This window comes from Brugia malayi (assembly GCF_000002995.4).
Source record: "Brugia malayi strain FR3 genome assembly, contig: Bm_v4_Chr4_scaffold_001, whole genome shotgun sequence".
Taxonomy (NCBI): Eukaryota; Metazoa; Nematoda; class Chromadorea; order Rhabditida; family Onchocercidae; genus Brugia; species Brugia malayi.
In genome coordinates, this window is record NW_025062478.1 from 5,209,538 (window position 1) to 5,224,895 (window position 15,358).

The window sequence follows — 15,358 nt, forward strand, 5'->3', positions numbered from 1 at the left end:
ATGTCACCAACAAATGAAGGAAACGACTAATTTTATTCCAAAAAGATGATAGCATTTTAGGATGAGACTTATAACAGCGCAAAAATAGACTAAACGATTAGAGTATTCATCAATGCATATTTGACAAACCATTGCAAACTTAGTTTTCTTTTAAGGTTATTTTTTATCGATTCATAAAGGTGACATATCCTATATTTCTGATTCTAATTTAAATATTAGTTCAATGTTACAAATCGGAGATATTCTCCTTTTAAGATTTTTTTCAAGTGATGCAAATTAAGAAGTAGTAGAATTTCAGCATCAATAAATAATAAAAACTTTGTTTTCTACCAGCAATCACATTTGTGAGTCATCGTTGACATTGCTCAATTTAGTTTATAATCTCGTAATAATAAATATTTAACTGCACTGAACGACTGACGAAAACTGACGAGAAACTGTTACAAGTTATCGACAGGATGGACATTTGCGCATGACATACATTGTTAGGAAGAGGTAAATATAAGGAAGTGACATAAATATAGGAAAGAGTAAGAAATCAAGGGAAGAGTGAATAATAGTTGAGGCAATAGAAATGATCCATTATCGCAAGCATTTCTCAATTTCGTCAAAAGTTTAATCTAAACTTTTTTTTGAAAGTCAGGGAAAATCGCTGGAATCCAATAGACACTGTGGAACAATAACCACAACACATTTAAGCGATAGTCAATGACAAAAGTTAGTTAATGGCAAAAATGATATTCAATCACCGGTGAGACGATCCTAATCAAAAGTCCATTCGAAACTGGAATTATGATAAATCGTAGTCAAAAAGGAAGGTAAAGGATTCTTGAAAAAATTCTTCAACTGCGACGTAATCATTGAAATTTTTTGAAATGCAGCCAATAATCAAAGGAGTGAAGTTTTTAAAAGTGTGAGATGCATTTTCATTTTTTTAATCAGTGATAAAAAAAAGCACCAATGAGGAGAGAAAAAGAGTGTAAAGAGTGTATGTTTTGCAATAGCCAAGAATACTTTGCCCAATATATTTCCTCCAAATCGATGAACCTGGCCAAGCATTAAAAATGCTTCCGGCAAACTTCGCAAAAAAAAAAGCAACAATGCAATTAGGAATCAAGATGACTCATCGTTTATGTTAAAGTATAGAAGAAGTTAAAATGCTTTCGGATTGCAACGTCACCAGAGGGATGACATGACTTTCTATATGGACGGTCAGTGAATGGTCAGCTAGAAATGATTCAAAGAGAGCAGAATAATTGAAACTGAAAATTAAAAAAACAAATATGCAAAAATATATTTTTCACATTGAATTAATCGCAGATCGGACGAGAATGCATTCTCAAATACGAAAGTAGAAAATGATTTCCATTAAGCAGTGACATTCCAGAACTGGAATCTTCTTTCTAAAATGAGCACAAGTTGCTAAAACGACAACTGCACAACAAGATGAAGTGGCATGGCATGCTGCAGTGCATACCAACAACATCCTGCATTCCACTTCGCGAGGGATCGATTGATGTACTGCAATATGATGCTTCCTAACTGACTGTAAAGCGGCGGCAATTGACGAGTGTCGATTAATCTGTTCTAATAGTAATGGATTGATCGACAGTTGCTGAAGAATTTACTGATGGCAAGACAAAGACGCATTACAGGGAATATATGGTAATGCAAAACAAGTATCACAAAAAAAAAATATGAAAATGTCTTTTTAACACTTGAATGAAGGACATTCAAGAACTCGAGTTTTTAGTAGCAGTTTTGGGAAGGTATAAGGGGCTAAAGGTAAAGATTCCAGCTGGTGCAAGAGATGTTGCTAATTCGGTGAAAATGTTAACTGTGTTAAACACATTTTTTATAAATATTTCGAGATAATATGTGGAAAGATAAAAGATAAAATTGCGATGAATCATTTCGAAGATTTAATCTTAATGATAAATGAAAAGGAATCAAATAGTTTTGTCTTCACAAAGTAAACAAAGAAAAAACGAAAAACTTTCTAATAATAGTTCGCAACAATGATTTGAAGCAATTTGTTCCCATTATGGACAAAGATAATAAAAACAAGAGACATTGGTGACACTGCATTTCTTCACAAGTAGTATTCATTACTACTGAGCCAAGAATGAAATGGAATCATCATTTGCTGGGCTGGGCCATTACAATTATTTCCAGGCTTGATTAACTTTTCGCATATCTCAATAGTGTAAGACGCTATTATTTTCAGAATTATTACTCGCTAGTTTCTTTTATGTAGACCACGTCCTCGATTTCACCTGAAACTTTATGGCTTGTTTAAAGCTTATTGACAAATGGTTTTAATGAGAAACACATAACTTGTAGCTCTCTAATAATATCCCTAACCTTTATCTAAGATCTATGCTCCTGGATAGTGTCACTCTTCCTGTCATTTCTATTAATTACTAACTTTCGTTTAATCTCTTACAAAATGGCAAAGGATTGTTGAAATCTGCAAAAATGCTTTCAATGAGATATTTCATGTCACAAATATTCGAGCGCAAATAATAATAGCAAAGTTCAACTAAAAAAATCTCATCGCTGCAAAAGTTCGAAAAAATTTATCGAATGTAAAATAAATAAATGATTGATTCCTGCAGCAATAGTTTCTCTTTACAACAATTACTTTCATTTACAAAAAAATTTTTTTTCTGGAAAAAGAAACAAATGACGTTGATAGCTGAAACTGGCAAATAATCCAATGATTATAAATAAATTTTGGTTTTCTGAAACAAAAAATAAATAAAAAGATAAGTAGATATTAATGAAGATGTCAACCAAAAATATATTAATGGATGATATGGATGGTTAACATTCAGGACTAAGTGATACCTGAAGCAAAAATGATTCTATTTGGGCCAGAGGCGGAAAAAGGACAATCTTAAAGTGCCGATATGGAAAGCCGTAACTGTTGGCAATCAAAAAAAAAAAAGAATAAAAAATAAATAAAAAAACAAAATCTCTTTTAAATATCAAAAAGACTAGAAGCAATAACAAGTATAAATTTATTTAAGATAAATAAATATAGTAAAATAATTCACAATCGGATTTCTATGCATATAGATTCGCGTCCTTTCTCTTCTTTCTCTACATCGAAAATGCCTATCATGGATTCAGGCCCATTCCTATATTCAAGCAACAGCCACACTGGCCAGATGTCTTCCTCAAAATATAAACCAAAGGAATGACAAATTGCAAGCCTTATCAGTCTTCACCTCCTTTTTTTTCCTTTTTTGAGAATATGACAAGAAAGACAGTGGAAAGGCTGAATGTAGCAGTACAACTAATAATTCATCTTTTTTATTCCAAAAAAAGAAAAAGGAACATTGGAAGAGGAAATTGAAAAATAAAATGTAAAAAAGAAATAAGTCAAAAACGCGCAGAATGCGAAACAGAGAGAAAGAAAGAAAGAACGAAAGACAAAGAATTAATTGTTTGATATATTCTGCAGTAATCCTGGATAAACAATAAATAAACAACGTAAATTTATGGAAGGAAACCATTTACAGAAGAATTTTCAACCTGAAGCAGAGAAGAAAATAAGGAAACATGAGAGAATTACGATCACTTGCGCTGTTTTTTTTTCTTTTTAATATCAAGTGGTAAGAGATGGCAGTACCGCGGAATACCGGGAGGAAGTTCTTAAGTGTAGCGTTTCACTTCATTAAAGGATTTGAGGCCGAAGTTTTGAAAAATTTTCTTAGTTGCCTTATGAATAATTCATTATGGGCTAGAATACTTTTCCACTTACAAGCAAGGTGCATTATTGTGCTAACATTTTATACTAATGTTTTTATAATGAATAAGAAAGTAAATCGCAAGCAAATATAAAATGTAATATTGGAAACAATTGGGATGACCGTAGTTTAGGGAAATGTACTGCGAGTGTAGAAGTGTCGGGAAATTCTCATAACAGTGATCATAAACGTAGCATAATGATTGTTACACGACAGTCATTATACTGGCATTAAACTGGTGACAACTGCTACAATGTCATCTCTTCTATTAACAGAGCCGCGCTTTTTCCATCCTTTTTCGAGTGGTTCGACGACAATATTCAAATCTATGGTCTATGGTTAATCTTTGCAAGAAAGAATGGAATAGTCTCCCACACTCTAAAAACGAGGAAAAATGAAGAGAATGTTTGTTTAAAAGCAATGTTCTACGCAAATATATGAGATTTGAGATTACTATATTTCAATCAATATTTCTAACCAAGTAATACACATGAATATATACGAGAGAAGGAGTAAATCGAAACAGATTTTCCAAATATTGAATTACAGGGACTATTTACTTATCATATTGACTTATTGTTAAGTTGTTTCATTCTGAGTGATCCTTAGTTAAAAGTTGTCAATATTAAAGTGATTTCTCGAGAACTGGTGGCACAATATCAATCAAATGTCTCAAGTAGCAATTTGACTAAGAGCATTTGATTATAGCTGCATTTAGCGGAAACATAAGTTAAACTTAGATAAACAAGTCATTTATGTTGACCATATAGATCTATGTGAAGACTCACATCTGTGTCTATAAATGAAAATGAGCTATGAATCCCAACACTGAAAAAAAAATGCGTTTTTAAATTGTTTTACGTTTTTTAAATTTTAAGTTTTCTAAAGCCTGTCGGAACAGGAAAAGAGGTGAAATAATCCGATAGGATAAGCATAAAAGAGGTTCGTCTTTATTCTTTGTCCATTTTGAATCAATTAAACCAAAACGAAACAAATTTAAAAGGAATGATTTATTTCACCTAAGAGAGAAATCTGTTTCAGTTTTAATGACCAATATTTGGAGTGGGTGAGTGGACAGAGGTGCAAATGACTGTCCCAGGTGTCATCATAATGATGGAAAGCAATAATGAGAAAGGGAAGTAATTATTGGATTATCTAAGAGCGGATGGTTGTCAGTGATGATAATAGATAAGAGTAGGATCATCGTATCCACGGTAGTGTAATAAGGACGGAGAAGACCTGCGGCTCTAACTGTTTTTCCACCAAAGTAACGAATGGGATTTTTTTTTCAAAATTTGAAATATTGTAATAGCTTGCATTAGCAAGATAAGATGGCACGCAGAGGGGTCACGGGTCTTAACCTCTGACAAATCAGTGAGTAGGATCGATTCAATTTTGTTTAAAATATGACAGTGCGAAATGAATGAGTGGCCCAGTTGATGCTACAACGATCGCCGTCTGTGCAGGTCTGTCCGTCCAAAGAGTGATCAGCGGTCGATCGGTTGCTCTCAGAGACGTAAAGAGGGACAGAGAGAGAGAGAGAGTGAAGCAAGATATTGGAGAGAAAGGAAGGTTGGCCATAGGTCGTGACAGTCGTCAGCTCCACCCTGCTGGCTGCTGCTTTGGCCGTTTTATCCGTCCGACCCATCTTGACCGAATGCCCAGATCTATGGCAGTAGAGTTGCTAACTGAGTAATAGCGACCGATCAATAAACAGAGACATATTTCCTTGTTTACTATACAAATAGATAGATTGCCTTTGAAATAGCTTTGCTGTTTGGATGAAAATAAATTGTCTGAGTTTAATGTGACAATAACAAATTGACTCATTGCAACCAATTTGCATAGGGTGTGGGGGGCCTTAGGCTGTGATCACACCACGGTTATTTCTTCAATATAGTGCAAATTCACTTCCTGCTGTTAGCAGCCAGGAAATTTCTTTTATATCATTGCGGTAAATATTACTTTCGAATTGAAAGACTCATTCCCTTCAAACATTCCACAACTTTTTATGTAAAAAGAGGAGTTTATCGTTGATATGAAATGAAGTTCATTCATTGCAACAGTACTTGTTTACAGGAAAATTGTTGTCACTTTTTAAGCAATTTCTAAAGCCTAAATTTAAGAGCAGTGAATATATTTTACAGCAAGCAGAAACTCACTGATATTTTTTTTTTAAATTTATAAATATAGTGCATGAAATCGCTGCTATAAATACTATAACAATACAATTAATAAATAGAAGTCAGTTAAAACATATCAAATTAAGTATCGAAAAATCTGAGAAATAATTGGAAAAAAATGATAAAAATAATACTTGTTCTTGAATTGTTTACAGTTCCCGAAGCTTCGAAAAATAAATTCTAATAGTGCGACAATATTTATGCAAATTATTGTTGTACATTTGTGAGAATGAGAAAATACAATTTATTTTTGTGTTACTAATAGATTTGGCCTATTTAATAAAAGAGACAAAAGATTATGCTCATTTGATAGTTTATAACAACGATATGGTGGGACAGGGGAAGACGATAATTTGTTTAGTGGGGTTCAAAGCAATGAATAGACCTATCAATAAACAATGTGATATGAATAGCTTATCTGTTCTAATCGAATATTTTGTGCCTTTTTATGAGATATTTCCTTAGAAATTAGGTTTTGATGTTAAAAAATTACTGTTATTACTGCTAACTAAAGGACAGATAGGCGGCTATCAAGAAGGATTGATACATCTTTGGCTTGGGCCATCTCCATTAAATAATCTAACATTTGCAGGCATCCGTAATGTGCAAACTAAGTTCAAGAAATGTTCAATTGAAGAGACTTGAAGTTTTAATTTACTCTTCTAATTTGTACTGAAGTTTTGGAATTACACGTTTTGAGTTGATTGTTTAATACAATACTGGGAAATGTTACCGAAAATATATTAACTCATCAAAATCAAAACTCATTTTTCTTTAGAAATGGACAGACCCATTTTCATATGGAAATTCCCGGAATTTTTATATCTTCGGAAAATAAATTGGAGTTAAAAAGCTATGCATGTTTGATATCAAATTAATTCTTTGATAAATATTTGTTGCATTTCCATTCGCAATACAAATAAATTAGTTGTGGGTGGGACAATCATTATTATAAATTAGAAATTTTTTGAGCAACATTCTTTTACTATGATTTGTAAATAGAAATAGTCTTATAAAGAACTTTTAAGATGTTCAAAACATCAGAGAGAAAGTGTTTAAAACATGCTGAAATTACATATCAAATATTTCCGATTCGGAATTTGTTGAAAATTACTTGAGCCTATTGATGCCTAGATAATGTAAACCAAAGGATGAGGACAGTATGTCAAAGAGTTTAAAAAAAAAAAAAAAATATGAAATGCTTTTCATTCACGAATACAAATTTTGTCTTAATTGGTTGCTTGTATTTCAGAAGCGTTGCTATGCTTTTACTTTAGCGCTGCTCTCATCCCACCACTTGCAATTTACACTTTATAACTTAGTCTCATTGCTGGAATGCAATACATCTTTCTTATCATTCTTATCAATATTTAAAAGTCACTGATTGATACATATACGAAAGTAATTTCGTTTTGTTGTACAGTTGTGTCCTATTAAGACTTAAACTACAGAGAAAGGTATTGTTTCCGGTCATACTAATACATAATTCTTTGCTTACATACAGTTTTTATTAATAGTGATGAGAATATTAAAAGTGATATTGATAGCATGTAGTAGTGATAAGAAGAATGATAAAAGTATCCAATGATTCAGCTGTAACAGTATTCGCTTCAAAAATACAACAAATATAGTTGCACTGTGCAAGCATGATAGTAACTATTTAATTAGGTGTCAACCTAATATCTGTATTATTACAGCAAATCTTTTTTATAATGTAAGCAGAAATGACTGAAGTATGAATAAATAAAGTTTGAAGTTCAATAATAGCAAGAAACGATTAAATATTATTTAACTCTCCATTTTACATAATTTACCTTTCTACTTTTACTATAAAAAAGGTTTTTTGTTAAAAGTAGTTTAAAAGTAAAATGAGAAATGATTTTAAAGAATAAATTGCTTTTGCCCTTGAATCAACCAATCGACCACTTACGCCATAACATATGGGACACAGCTGAATGGGAGAGGGAGAGAAGGAGTTTTTGAAGGTGATGATGATGATGATGGTGATGATGATGCATTATTATAAAGAGGGAAGGAATTGCATAAATTACAGAAGTAGTAGAGTGCATAAATAGGATTAGGCTGAGAACAATGGATGAGAGAATCTAAGAATGGGCCTAGAATGAATCGATGCAAGAATGGGCCTAAAATGAATCGCTGCAGCAGTGTGCCTTAAACAAATTGTTTGTTTAAAATAGCTCAAAATAAGTAAGCTGTGAAATCTTGAAAAGTGCATTCATTTTTGTTTGTTAGTAGCCCATTTGGAAGAAGGAAAAGAATATATCGTGCAACATGAAAACAGCCTAAGTTATGCAAATTAGCAAATGTGAAAAATCTTGGATAATTCAATGATTTCAATGTCGAACAACTGAAAAGTTTGAGTTATTGACATTTTATTTTCAAACTCTTTTTCCTTAATATTCATATAGAAAAACTGAAAACTTGAATTAAGTTATTCAAATAATTTAAATCCCATTATTAAAACGCTTGTAAAAAGTATGAAAAGAATAGCACCAAAGTCTCAGATAAAAAAGTGACTGAATGAAGTTAGAGGGCATTTATATGTGTTGGAGTGTTATGAAGATAAGTAAAAATCCTACTTATGCTGTTTTAAATTTCAAACATTTAAAGTTCTCTCACAAAATCCAGGCTCAAATAAACTTAGTTAATTGGACATAAAATTATAATAACTTCATTTATCTAAATTTTTATTACTATTGTCATCCATTATCACCTATAACAATTCATGCATATATAGGTTCTATCCCCTGTGAATTAAATTAAGCCTTTCGATATAATTTATCCCTTCTAGAATTTGCTCTGCAAATTAAACCAAAAAGAAATAAATAAGAACGAAAATTCATAAGTATAGGAAATGTTTTGCAAAATAACGAGTTTCACTCTCATAATAACAAATGAATCATTTTTTCTCAGGGGACTTCCATCAATATAATTGGAATAAGAAAACAAACTGCTCATTTACGTTCTCAGTGCTATTTCAGGGCACACAAAGTAAGTATCTCTTTAGTATTCTTAAAATTTTGATTCTTTGATTCTTTTTTCAAGCGCAAAAATTTCGTAAAGTTTCATAATAAAAAGCAATTAAAATTCACGAGCTTAGTTAAAATCAATGTTACTTAAAAGTCGGTCATTTCCAAGCCAAATGTATCTGTTTCAGTAATCCATCCTTATCAAGATATAAGCCCGGTTCAAAATCCTTGGCTTCTTTTTCAAATGAAAATAATAAACAGGAGAAGATCACGATTTTATTGCCTTTTTTTTGAATGCAAGTCGGGAAACAACATCAAGAAGAAGGAGGTACACTTTAAAAATTAAGGAAGTTAATTGGATATATATTATTGAAGTCATTGAAGTGATAGAACATTGCAGAATGAGCTACGACATTTGCGCTTATCAGTAACAAATCTCTTAGATCCTTTCCTGATCAATTGCAATTCCATAACAAAATCAACTGTTTGCTAAAGATAAAATGCACTAATTTCTTAAGATTAAGATTAGCTCTAACTTATTATTTTACCACTAACAATTACTAGTACAAACAGAGAAAGCCGAAAAGTTTGCTTCGCTGATTGTTAGTTGGTAAGTTCAAGAAAATAAAATGATTTGGCAAAGAAGCTGGTGACCTTTTGAAAAACAAGGTTAGCTTTTTTAAAAAAAAAATAACGGCTTGAGCATTTAATGTCATTTTATTGAAGAAATTTGGGAAAGTTACAATTAATTTGCTTTGGAGATACTTAACCATTCCTAATGAAAAAGGTTAATTAAAAATGGATGGAAGTTGAAAGCATAGGACATGTACCCAATGAAAGAATATTATAATCTCAGTATAGTTGATGGATCTAGTTAATCACATCGTGAGTTTTCTTTACCTTCTTTTTTTTAACTTAAAGAAATAAAACAAAATTATATATCTGTTGCTATAAGACATCATATTGGCAAGTACAGCTATTTCTATGGGATTAGAGTGAATGAAATTGGCCTTAAGGTAGCTAAATCAAATAAAATTTAGTTGCTTTGAAGCCTTTAAATACCCTTATTTTATTTAATTTGATTTATTTAATATCTTAATGCTAGCATTAATTTATTTCTGTTTCATAGGAATTGTCCAGATTTGAAGGAATGTGTTCTAACCTTTGTTGTCACTTTACGTTTGACATGAGCTCAATATGAATGCTTTATCGTAATGACAAAAGAAAATCGACTTAAAGAATTGACTCTGATACGCACACGTGGACACGAGATACATGCATACACGTATCACAAATATTAATAAAATCTTAGCGAACTGACTTTCATACAAGCCATCAGGCAGAATAATTAGGGAATCACTACGCATGTTTGAACTACTTGCAATAGTTAAACAATAAAAATAGCATTAATTGCAGCAACAATGAGATCACAGTGTAAAAAGTAATGAAATGCCAAATTAACAACAATAGCCAAAGAGTTCGAAGATCAAACAGGAATTAAGACTTTTCACTATGTGTGGGTGCATATTCGTCTAACTTTAGCATACGAACATGAACAAAAAAATGAGAATAATGCAATAAAAATAAACAATTGGAGATAAATATGAAACCGAGATTTCATACAATTTTTATCATTCACAAATGGAAGCAATGATGGAAGAATATGTAAATATTTGGAATTTCTTTCATTGAGTCGACAGTTAATTTCTAATTGAAAAATAACAGAAATCAGTTAAACAAAGTTTTGCATAAAGTTTTAAGAATAATTATTAGTAATAAGAGAATAGCAATGGAAGCACTTCAAAGTATTGGGATGATTCAAGCATTTCTCGATAAGCAAATAAGGCTTTTGTTTACTTCTTGTTTTTCGAAAGTTAATTAACAAAAAGGTTTTGTCATTTCATGCAACATTTGCATCTATTTTATCATTCAGTCTCCAAAAAATAAAAGTAAATGTTAATTATCGAATTGTTGCAGTTGCTTAACAACCAAATCAGCGATCTGTTGATGGGCTTCCTCTATCGGATGAAATGCTCCAAAACTATTTCCTTGTAATCGAATTGAGTCTCGTATGCTCCTAAATTTGTGAATAATTCAGCAGAAATGACATTATAATATTGATTTATATCGAAAGCAATTAGTTTTATACCCTATAAAATGTTAAGTTTTATTTAAATTAAAAGTAGCTCACGACTGTTTTGTTGTTTTTAATATAGATTTAAGTACGCTATTATATTTCTTAGTTATGTGACCTAAATTTAGAAGTTATTAATAATGGGACTGATACTGTCCAATGTGAAACTATCATTTCCAGAAGATGTAGGGATATATCGGAAGAAATCGTTCATATTTCGATTAGGAAATAGACAAGGAATAAATTTACCTAATGAGTGAATTAGAAGAACAACAACCGCGTGATTGGAACAATTCGGCGACTCCTTCAATTGCTGTCCAACCGTATTGTTTCGATTTTTTTGTTATCAGACCATTAATGCGTTGCAAAATTTTTTCCTCGGCTAACATCAAGTTTTCGGTGCTTATCTATGATTATGAACATATAGAATTCTAAAATAAATAGTTCTCGATAAAAGACTAAAAATCTTAAAGGATTTTTCAAAAAAAATTTGAACAAAATTTTTATACAAATACGCAGAAGCGAAAGTTTTACGCTGCTTAAAAAACAAGGAAACGCCACATTGATGGATATTTTTTCACTATAATGAAAATATAGAATTATTTTAAATGATAAGAACAATTCCTTTATCAGCATTTTTACTGTATATCGAGTAAAATAAATATAAAGTTGTACTTGTCGCATGTCAGCGCAATCGGCATCCACCACACCTCGTTCGTTGCGTGTGAGATCGAAGTAATGCGGTATGATGACCTGAACGTTGTAATTAAAATTCTGCAATCTTCAATAGCTGTAATTGTATTAATTACAGTTTATGGTAGAACAAAACTTGAACAGACAAAAGCATAGCAAATTGCACCAGTGAATGCAAAGTTTATGAATTGATCGCATACTTAAATGATACATCAAGTGGAACCTGGCTTGGTTTCAGTTTTTGAATAGCTTTAGCAACTCGATCCAACTGATGTGATGTGTAGAAGAAGCGCATATCAATCGTGGAGAACAAAGGACCTGTTGGACCTCCGATTAGAGTCGAGAGTATTTCTGAATATCCAATGTCATTACCGCCAATTGACATCATCAACAAATCTGGACCAGTGCCTCTGAAAATTTCCCCTTCTGTTAAAAATGTCTGAACAGAGAGAAAAGTGTAGATAACCTTATCTGTGTAATTTGTTCCAGCACATTGATCTGTGATGTACTGTTAATGAGAACCAGAATTCCGTTGTCAACAGATGCTCCGGTACACGGCAAATAGGTGAAGTGTATCGCGTTCTGCTCCAGGATCGTACTACTCAGCCGTTCGAACACTTTATAGGCCCAGGACCGAGAACTTCGATGGCATTGATCTGCAACGTGCAATATTGCTAACGTGCTGATATCTGATACCTGATAATATTTCCATCCTCTTCCTTCTGGTCGCTACATGGAATCAGTGATAAAACAAAGATAGCAGTAATCGGCGCTCTTGCTCATTATCATTTACGACCTCTTTTTCTTGCGCTATCGACTGATACAAAGAGGACAAGGAACATGCATCTTTCGAACTCAAAATTTCCCCTTCCTTTGTTCTCTGATTTCCTCATGGAATAACACTTCCTTAAAGCTAATACTTTTTTGGTCTTTTCCTAAGAAAATTAATGTTATCTAAATGTTATGCAACTACTTGCAATTTGCTTTTCGAACGCTTTGCTTCCACGAAATATTTTTAATTGCTCAGATAATAGAATAAATTTAATTTTTCTTGCACAATGATGACTAATTAAGGTAATTTTAACAAAAAGTGATAAAACTTGGCGTAATCCCAGGACTTCCTCTTTATATTGATCCAGTCCTTTGATGTTGCCGCATATTACTACTTTTTACCAAGTAAGCATCATTTCACTGAATCGGACCGATCACTAAACTCATTCTGCAAGCATTCTTAACTGTATCAGGCAATTATTACATGTAGCCTGGGAGAAGTTCAGATTTAAGCATTAACTTGGGATGTATTAAAATGAATTGTTCAAAGAAGACGCCGCTTAATCATTTCTCTAAATATTATAATAATGATTATTACTATTCAGGCGAAACAATAAGTTCCTCATGTCTATCTAAAGGGCATGGTAAGGTGACATAAAATTAAATCATTGAAGAAATCGAAATTGGAAAAAAACATTCAGCACAAACACGTATACTTTTCCAAACATTGTTACAATTATTTGGGAGAATAGGACCCTCTTAATTTTGCAATTTTGCATCAAAAGAATTAGAAATTGGATAAGGCCTTTTTCTGTTCAGAATTCGTAATATTTGCCTCTCAATATATCAATTTGCTTTTTCAGCTTTTGGACAATTTTAACTATAAAATTTTTGATGTGGTATTAAAATTTTATTACTTGATTGAAATTCCTGCTGCAATAAGGTTCAGCTGTTTTAAAATGTAAGGGATTTTGAAATTTTAAGGAAATGCTCCAACTTGAAAGCCATTTTGCCATCGTCTGATCGAGCGCATTGGCCGGAACATCCGGATTACCCTCTCCAGAAGCAAATGAATCTCCAATCACTCCTATCCAGTAGTCTCGAATTTTGATGCTCACTTCTCCATGGAGAATTTTATGGTCCACAAATTTTACTGATACTTTCACGACGTATTTTGACTGTAAAATGTGATCATTTTTAAATAAAGATTAAAATTATGGTATAAATAAAGGAATAGGTAATGAATGAATGAATATTTTTTGGGTATTCGTAAGTAATAGATTGAAAATAATGTGTAATAACTTGTTTTGGAGCAATCCAAGACGTTTGACATTCCCGTGTACTCCAACAAAATTGTTGGCCATGTTGATCAGAGATTGTCCACTCAAAATTTTGAATCGTTCTATTCTGCCATGTTAGCAATAAACTTGAACAAGCTGACAAATGCACCAAACCGTAATATTTCCGGAAATCGGTAGCTGAGTTTGCAAAAACAGTGCCTCTTCCATTAAGCTTTAATTTCCCAGGTCTATTCCATTTAATTTCAATAAATTCTTCCAAAGATGAGCTGATCTAAAATAATTTTACCAGTTCTCATTAAAAAATAATGCGTAAATTTATGTCATTTTGAAATGAAGATTACAACTAAGAAATTTTGTTGAATGTAAGCATGAAACAATTAAACAATCAGGAAAAGTATTTTATTTTTCTCAAAGATGAACTCTTCCGGAAAACATTTAATGTTGTAATCTATCTGAGAAACAATTATATTTGATTTTAAAGAATGTTATTTAGTACTATGCAGTAGTAATGTAGTAGACATTAAGGCGCTTGAAAGATCATAGAAAAGGTCATTTGTCTATTACACCAAAGGTCACAACTGTCATTGCAAACAGTGCAAAACTGAATTATCATTGCGATGGTGTTAAAGAAATTTAATGAGTGGAATTGAAATACACATCCAAAAGAAAATACAGCTATGGAATTTAGAACTACAAAAAAAATTATCGAAACTATCTATGATTGAAAACAGGAAGCTAAAAGAGAATCGAAAAAATTAAATGTAACTATTTAAATTTGTTTTTGATTCTTCTGATCCTCATTTTTTCGAAGTACAAAAGAAGATATAATTAAATAATACAACATATTTCCTGTTGAACATTTGTTCCAAGTTTGATTGTCTGAACAAATTCCGAAAAGTGTAATGAAAGGCTAATTTTCCATAACAAATTATTAACTAAAAAGAAAGATCAAATTAGAAATCATACCGAATGATCGAAAATGTAGACGACAAGTTTAGGCCAATTATTAATGAGATGGAAGAAAAATACGAAAAGTGATGGTGCAAATGATGCCATGAGCGCATGCAGGTATAAACTTTTAGAGGTGTTAAATTTGTAAATTCCTGAAGAAGAACTGTAACAATTTGCAAATTTTTTTTTGCTACTGCTTTATTTCCAAGGAATTTGATACTCAAATTTTCACTTTTTAAATTCTTAAACTAATCGCTCCCTTCATTCTAAACATCCCTCCAGAAAGTGTATCTTTGATCCGCGTTACTGACGAAGTAACATAACCGAAAGGAAATATTTGTATACCACAATTTTCCAATCACTGTTATCTGTTCAGGGCGATCTCTTGGACAGCGAGCTTTAAGGCAGGTTGACACAGCGGCGCAGCACAAACCCTTCCATGCTTTGACGGATTGACTGAGGTTTCGCTTCTCTTGTCAAGTATATTCACTCTGCTTCACGATTTCTTCAGGATTTCTGAATCTGAAAAGTTGTCGGCAACATCAAAAGGCTGCCATAGCAAACCCTCCCTTAAATCTTT

At 32.1% G+C, this 15,358-nt stretch overlaps 3 protein-coding genes across 4 annotated transcripts; 2 read left to right on the forward strand and 1 right to left on the reverse strand.

The window, feature by feature from the left end:
- Positions 1-6,265: 6,265 nt before the first annotated feature.
- Bm1349 (Uncharacterized protein) lies at positions 6,266-6,776 on the forward strand (the record flags this gene model as incomplete). 2 transcript variants are annotated; one of them, XM_043081690.1, is made up of 3 exons in its annotated part: positions 6,266-6,376; positions 6,531-6,584; positions 6,717-6,776. In XM_043081690.1, 3 exons carry the CDS (start codon positions 6,266-6,268, stop codon positions 6,774-6,776), a joined length of 225 nt encoding a protein of 74 aa, XP_042937624.1. The 2 variants fall into 2 exon arrangements, with proteins under 2 accessions (XP_042937624.1, XP_042937625.1); XM_043081691.1 differs by lacking the exon at positions 6,717-6,776 and having other exon boundaries at positions 6,266-6,338; positions 6,531-6,583.
- Positions 6,777-10,578: 3,802 nt separating this feature from the next.
- On the forward strand, positions 10,579-11,294 carry Bm1348 (Uncharacterized protein; the record flags this gene model as incomplete). Its single annotated transcript, XM_043081692.1, has 3 exons — positions 10,579-10,593; positions 10,906-10,979; positions 11,243-11,294. The coding sequence occupies 3 exons, from the start codon at positions 10,579-10,581 to the stop codon at positions 11,292-11,294; spliced, it is 141 nt and encodes a 46-aa protein (XP_042937626.1).
- Bm6462 (Uncharacterized protein) lies at positions 10,885-14,883 on the reverse strand (the record flags this gene model as incomplete). The annotated part of the gene is made up of 8 exons (XM_043081693.1): positions 10,885-11,005; positions 11,312-11,469; positions 11,738-11,815; positions 11,979-12,165; positions 12,222-12,411; positions 13,524-13,704; positions 13,829-14,098; positions 14,794-14,883. 8 exons carry the CDS (start codon positions 14,881-14,883, stop codon positions 10,885-10,887), a joined length of 1,275 nt encoding a protein of 424 aa, XP_042937627.1.
- Between the last annotated feature and the right edge of the window lie 475 nt (positions 14,884-15,358).